General features: G+C 39.9%; 1 protein-coding gene across 1 annotated transcript in view; it reads right to left on the bottom strand.

The window, feature by feature from the left end:
* The window catches only part of CFAP47 (cilia and flagella associated protein 47), a 382,585-nt gene that overhangs the window by 285,645 nt on the left and 89,279 nt on the right, over window positions 1-7,661 (bottom strand). The window contains 2 exon segments of the mRNA XM_019473044.1: window positions 3,029-3,169; window positions 3,760-3,853. Coding sequence (XP_019328589.1) covers window positions 3,029-3,169; window positions 3,760-3,853 — 235 coding nt within the window.

Raw genomic sequence — 7,661 nt, 5'->3', positions numbered from 1 at the left:
GTGGGAGACGGTGTCAAAGGCCTTACTGAAGTCCAGGTAGACCACATCCACAGCCTTTCCCTCGTCCACTAGGCAGGTCACCTGGTCATAGGAGGAGATCAGGTTGGTCAAGCAGGACCTGCCTCTCATGAACCCGTGCTGGCTGGGCCTGATCCCCTGGTTGTCCCGCTCATGCCTTGTGAGTGCCCTCGAGATGAACCGCTCCATAATCTTCCCCGGCACCGAGGTCAGGCTGACAGGCCTGTGGTTCCCCGGATCCTCCTTCCAGCCCTTCCTGTAGATGGGCGTCACACTGGCAAGCCTCCAGTCATCCGGGACCTCCCCCGTTAACCAGGACTGCTGATAAATGATGGAGAGTGGCTTGTCAAAACAAAAGACATAACTTTTAATAACTGACACTTTTTGATAGTACACGTGTAAATGTTTAAAGTATATTTCCCAATATACCCACAGTGGGTTGACCTTGGCCAAATGCCAGGTGCCCACCAAGCCTCTCTATCACTTTCCCTCCTCAGCTGGACAGGGGGAGAAAAGTACAACAAAAGGTTCATTGGTTGAGATAAGGACAGGGAGATCACTCAGCAATTAACGTCTTGGGCAAAACAGGCTCGACTTGGGGAAATTAATTAAATTTATTGCCAATCTCCCTTCTTCCTGGGCTCAGCTTCACTCCTGATTTCTCTACCTCCTCCCCCCAAGCAGCACAGGGGGATGGAGAACCGGGGTTGCGGTCAGATCATCACACGTCTCTGCCGCTCCTTCCTCCTCACACTCTTCCACTGCTCCATCATCGGGTCCCTCCCATGGGAGAGAGCTCTCTGCGAACTTCTCCAACATAAGTCCTTCCCACGGGCTGCAGTTCTTCACGAACTGCTCCAGCATAGGTCCTTTCCACAGGGCGCAGTCCTTCAGTAACAGATTGCTCCAGTGTGGGTCCCCCACGGGGTCACAAGTCCTGCCAGCAAACCTGCTCCAGCGTGGGCTCCTCTCTCCACAGGGCCACAGGTCCTGCCAGGAGCCTGCTCCGGCGCAGGCTTCCCACGAGGTCACAGCATCCTTCAGGCGCATCCACCTGCTCCGGCGTGGGGTCCTCCACAGGGGGAGGGGGGACAGCAGGGGGACAGCCTGCCTCACCATGGTCTCCTCCAGGAGCTGCAGGGGAATCTCTGCTCTGGCGCCTGGAGCACTTGCTCCCCCTCCTTCTTCACTGACCTTGGTGTCTGCAGAGTTGTTTCTCTCACAGATTTCTCACTCCTCTCTCTGGCTGCTGTTGTGCAGCAGTTTTTTCCCCTTCGTAAGTATGTTGTCACAGAGGCGCTACCACCGTCGCTGATGGGCTCAGCCTTGGCCAGTGGTGGGTCCGTCTTGGAGCCAGCTGGCATTGGCTCTGTCAGACATGGGGGCAACTTCCGGCATCTTCTCACAGAAGCCACCCCTGTAGCCCCTTGTTACCAAAACCTTGCCACGTAAACCCAGTACAATACCTGATTGAATCAAGCCATTTCAAGTTACCTATTTTTCAGAGTTTCATCTCATCAGGAAAAAAAAAATAATCAAAACCAAAACAAAACAACACACATGCATACTACCAATTTTGGGGTTTTTCTGCTCTGTGCTAGTCTGTCATGTAGCTATGAATAATTCAGCAAATTGAAAAAATAACGAAATTACTTGCTTTCTGGTCACTATGATTGCATTTTTCCACATCCATGTTCCCATGTATCCTTAAGGTCATCTATCTCAGCCCTTGCGTACATACTGTTTGCTGTCTGTTACTCTCTCAGCTATTCTTCTCATTTTTTTATTGCAGATCAACTCTGTATCTCTGTTACATATGTTTTTTAACATAATTTTTATCATTCTTTATTATGCTTTTTCAGTAAATAATCACTGAATAGTTAAGGTTAGAAGGCACCTCTGAAGACTGACTAGTCCAAACCTCCTGCTCAAAGCAGAATCAGCTAGAGTGGGTTGAAAGGATCATGTTCAGTTGGGTTTTGGTTATCTCCAAGGATGGAAACTCCACAACTCCTCTAGGCAACCTGTTCCAGTGTGTAACCACCCTCACAGTAAAAAAGTTGCTTATGTTTAAATGGGATTTCCTGTATTTTAGTTTGTGCCTACTGCCTCTCACCATGTCACTGGGCACCACCAAGAAGATTCTGGCACTGTCTTCTTCACACCCTCCCATCAGGTATTTACACACATTGATAAGCTCCCCCTTGAACCTTCTCTTCTCCTGGCTGAACAGTCTCAGCTCTCTGTCTCTCTCCCTGCATGACAGATGCTCCAGTCTCTTAAATCATCTTTGGGACCCTTTACTGGAGTCACCCTCCAGTATGTCCATGTCTTTCTTGTACTGGGAAGCCCAGATAATATTTATATTTTTCATTTATTTTCCATCCCTTTGAATAGAAATAAGTAAATATTTATTTTTAGGCATACAAACATTACTGATCATTGGTGAGCACATCAGATTTACAGTGGAAAACATGATTTAGACATCCAAAATGTTTCTCTAATATAATTAAAAATAAAATTTAATAAAATTTGAGAAGTCCATACTGACCAAGTTCATTATAACTTAAAAGGAATAGGTATTATAAAAATGCTTACCTGTTTAAAAATTCCATTCTAATATCAGATAATAAATACCATGGTTGGGTACATCTAGTGTCAACTAAGTATTTCCAGTGAAAAGTATTTCTAACCAGGGTAACAAAAAAGCATGGAAGAGTTTTCTTTATTTGTAAGAAAAGATTTCTATAACATTTAACCCTACAAATGCTGATTGTTCTAAAATAATTGAAACATATAAACACTGCTAAAGTTTCAGAACTAAGAAAATTAAAATCTTCTCACTCTTTTTTTTTTTCTTCTCTGTTAGAGAGAAATAAAATACTTAAAAGCATTTAGTTTTAAAGATCTGTTTGGGAAAAAAAAACTTGAATATACCACAGATCTTCAAAACAAAGCTTTTTGCCCTCAGTTCTTCAGAATTTAAGTAGTAAATGTATCCACAATTTACCTTGTATACCTGCAGTAGCACATCTGTCCAAGCTCGTTTGCTCATTGTCTCAAATATGCTGTCCTCCAGAATGAATAGATGCTTGTTGCTAAATATGTCTGAGTTTTTCACATCTCCTGTTTTCAACTCAGCTGTCTGACCCTTCAGATAAAAGGAACAGGATTTATTTTCGATATTCAGTTCAGCAGTTTGGATAGAAAACTCACAAGACGACAATAATGACTCAATGGCGTAAATGACTGATAACGTCTACTATAGTGCAATAGTGATCAGCATTAGAACCATTTACAGTTTGCTGCTATCTCAGGAATAAGAAGCACAATACAGAATTGACAGGAGTTGAAAGCAACAATCAGGACAGGAAGGCAACACAGGATATTTTTTAAAAAATGGTAAAATCAGTGGAAAGCAGTAAAATTAATTCTAGTTTGAGAAAACATATCTGTTGGAAATTAAACGCAGGTATCGGCGGTATCGGAAGGAATGGAAGAGAAAAACTAGGGGAGGAGGGTGTAAATGTTGGTGTCAGTTTAAATTTCTGTTCTCTCTCACGCACTTGCTTAGATTTATGCAATCCAAAACAGTCACCACAGTAGGAATACTCATGGTCCACAGAGGACTTCCATTAGTCTTCAAAGGACTGACACTAAGCATGTGGTCTTTGTTTAAAAAAAAAAAAAAAAGAAAGAAAAAATGAAACAAAACAAACACACAAAAAAACCCAAACCTACCTTCAGTTCACTTTGCACTTTAATCCATTTCTTATAATCATCAGGTTCAAGCAGAAATTCTGGCATAACATGAGAAAGATATGCTCCTTGGCTTCTGAAATTATAAAGCCAGAGAAGTTAATAGGTAAGCAAGATAATTCTTTTTAAGAGCAGTCCAAGTTTTTCAACTTGCTCAACCTATGGGTAAGCTCTTCTGAGTTCTATCTGAGTACACTTTGGACTAATGATCCAGTTTATTAATTGCTTTAGATAGCTTCTGTTTATGAAGTTAATGTTCTGTTTATGAAGTTAATGTTCAATTCCTGTGCCTACAACTAAATGCTAAAAACACATACAACTCTGAGCAGACTGGTCTCTTCATGAGAATTGCTCCTCCATAAAGGGTTTATTATAGAACAAAGCATCAAAACACATAATACCCATTTCCATGTGAAAGCTAAAGGACCAGTGTTACATAACATTACTAGAATTAAAACTTGATGATGCTATTATCTGTCTGCAGGTCTGATATTGGAAGTCTTATGGGTGTAAGCAAAGGTATTTCAAAACTCTGTCAATTGTTAAACGACCTGCCAGCCGCTCTCAAGTGACTAATAATAAATGCAATAAGAAAAGTAATTGCAGTAACAAAAGGCAAATTCATTAGACTGAGTAACAAAAAAAGCTCACTTCCAAGTAAAGAAAGACTATTCTTTATCTCAAATGACACAGTTTAAAAAATGTTGCTGGAAAGAGGGGAAAATAATGAAGAATTCTTAAGTTCATTTTTCTCAGGGGAGCAGCAAAATTTCCTGACTTTTAGGTCAGAAAGATTATCCTAGCATATCTAGTTTCACATTGTTCTCTGTGTTTTTAACATGGCTAATGTGAGTAATAATCAGATGAGCTTTTCTTGTTATATAACTAGTCTCTCATTCAAATGAAGTGATCATACTTTTCCGGTACCATGCAGTCCACATTCAATTTACTTTGTATACTAAAAGTCATACATCATAGTTTGAAATTAGGATCATGGCAACTTAATTCTCTTCCCACAGAATTATATTTTGCTGGTAACAGCACATTTTTTCTCTCCGTATTTTACATAGTGACATTATCTTCTCGGATTATTGAAATTTCATGTTTCATACAATTATCTAGCATGTTTTTTAAAACACAAATATTTTAATCAAAGACCCAAAATAGCATCAAGTTAGTAGTCTGGTTCTAAAACTCACCATGTCTGAAATTCCCATTTTCCATTAAGTCATAGACTCCGTCCCATTAAATCCCTTTAAAACTTCAGTTTTTCCCAAAACGATAAAAGAAGGACACTATACAACATTCATCTTTTCAGGTATCCTACCTTTCTTTCAATGTTTTTACTTGGTAGATATATGGGAATAGGTGTAATCTACAATTTTCATCCTCAGAAAAGCTGTATAACAACGTTACATGTCATCATAGTAAAGACGGGTTCTATATAACTGAACGTTCTCATAATTGGCTGCATTTTGTTACTGAGGAACACTGTCAAAAAAATTCCTCCTCATTAAGGTTGATATTTAACATGATGCCAGTTCTCCAAGATAAGTATTTTCACACTGTTAAGATGTTTTTCCTCAAGACACACAGCTTGCAACAAATTAGTTAGTTGTACTGTAAAATACCCAAACTTTTCCTTTACTGCTGTGGTAACGTACCAAGGAAACCTTCTGAGGGGAGGAAAATAAAACTGATACTTGGAATGTTGCTTGAAACAGCGAACAACATCCACCTGTTTTAGCAAGTGGAAAATTTGAAAGATGAATTATGCTTTCTTTGAACCATGCTGACCAGAAAGTAGTGGTTGGGGGAAGAAAGCTGAGAACTGTACATTTCTGTTCTCAGAGCGCTCTCCTGGGCTTCTTCAGGAGGGAATTTGCACTTTCCACAAATCACAATGAACATGCAGGGATAGCAGATCACAGATGAACTACTCATACCTAGGCTGGCTCTGGATATCTTGCCATCATTACATATAGTCATGCCAGCAGTGCAGATATCAGACATTTTTGTACTATGATCTATAAACAATCTTAAATAATAACCTGTGAAGAAATGCAAATATTCTAGGTGATCCTAAAATGCACAAGTAGGAAAAGAATATCCATAAGTCAGGAACAATGAAGAAATCTGATAGGATTCACGCAAACTAGAAGAGGCAGAAACTAACAGGATGTGGTAATGCTAAGTGCATACTGAGCACCAATTTAATCATCTAGCATCAAAAACGCATAAGCACAGGAGTCCAGCTAGAACTGCTTTTCTATGGCAACCTGTATTGTTTTCCTAGGGTTGTTATGGATTACTACATTTCCAATCATCAGTCATCAATGTATCTGTGCACAGAGGCGATGAACTTAGCCTTGACCAATTGGCTGCTGCTCCAATTCTGCTCTGAATAAGTCAGTGAGTTAACAGACAAAACTCAGTAGGACTGAAGGCTTTTATTAAAATTTAGCTACTAAATAGCTTTCCAAATTGCCCAAGAAACTACCGTAGAAACGCTTAAGTATCTCTTTCCAATTGCTGTAACGCTTAGCAAAAGGGGTTAGGATCCACCTACCCCAAAACTCATCATCATTTTCAAGTATGCAACTAACATCATGTATGCTAGTTTCAAGACACCTAGATTCCCTGGAAAATCTCAGTGGGAAGACTGGACATAAGAGCCATCAGGCTCCACCAGGAAAAAATTCTGACCCTGTCTAGGAGTGCTCCAAAAGTATCCCATGAAAACTCTTTAAGGAAACTTCTGTGAATGAATATTTTGATGGAATCTCCTGAACAGACTTTGTTAGGGGTAACTTGAAGCATAAGGTATGCAAAAGGACAGAAACCTGACTGCCTCCTTGCCAGAAGCTGCCAGAATATAAACAAAATAAGGTATTTTGAAAGACCTTTCTGGTACAACTTTAATTTAAGTAGATTGATGACATTCTTTCATTTCTTCACCTATATCTTGAAGAAATATTTCCACTTGTGTTGTTCATTTTCAATGTTATGAATAAATGTTTTTATTTGCATTTTACAACAAACAAACTTGAGATAAATAAGGTATAGAGACATTCGCTCTCTGTCAGGTGCAATGACTCAGTAAACTGGGTCATACTAAAAAGCATACTCCCAGCTTCACAGCATATGCACCACTATCCAAATTCAAAAAGTGCTAAGAATTTACCTTGTCTGCCCAAGCCACTTGACACAATCAGGGTGAAGGAAAGAAGTGTTTCCCAGAGCTGATAACAACCAAGAAGGCTTTCTGGTATACTCAAAGTTATTGGGTGGCACGCTCAGACTTGGAGGATGACTGATGGTAGGTATCACTGTCATCCAGTGAGAAATGATGTTATTTTGGTTCCTTAGTACTGACCTCATCCATCAAACAATGAATTACAGAAGAGATATTAAAACATTTGAAGCTAGACAGAAGAAATATCAGTCCTAAAAGACCAAAATTAAAGTCTATATTAATTTGAGTTAGCGCTGTAAAATCCCACACGGAAGGGTGAAAGGCTCTGAAAGGCACATCAGCTCCACCCTTGAAAAGTCATTAAACACTTGTGTCTCTTGACAGGAACTGAGTGGAATCAATCCAGCTGCCTATACAAGGATTAATGAAAAGGGTAACAGGGTTCAAAAGAGGAAGCATGTCTTGAAGTTATTCTTGACTGCTCTCCTAGGAGTTGTGCAGAGTATTCGCTTAACACTAGACCTAAGGCAGTGGCAACAGAAAGGATTTTTCTTGGGTTGGAACCAAAGAAGTTTTTTGACACTCTGACCTCAGAAAAATACCGATACACTGATTAGATAAATAAGAAAATCTCTTGAACCTACTTAGACAACCATTCAGCATCATATCATCATATCACACTGTGTTC

Source organism: Aptenodytes forsteri, unplaced genomic scaffold, assembly GCF_000699145.1.
Source record: "Aptenodytes forsteri isolate BGI_AS27 unplaced genomic scaffold, ASM69914v1 Scaffold2, whole genome shotgun sequence".
Taxonomy (NCBI): Eukaryota; Metazoa; Chordata; class Aves; order Sphenisciformes; family Spheniscidae; genus Aptenodytes; species Aptenodytes forsteri.
The sequence above is the reverse complement of the archived record's forward strand: the minus strand, read 5'-3'. Positions and strand labels throughout refer to the sequence as shown.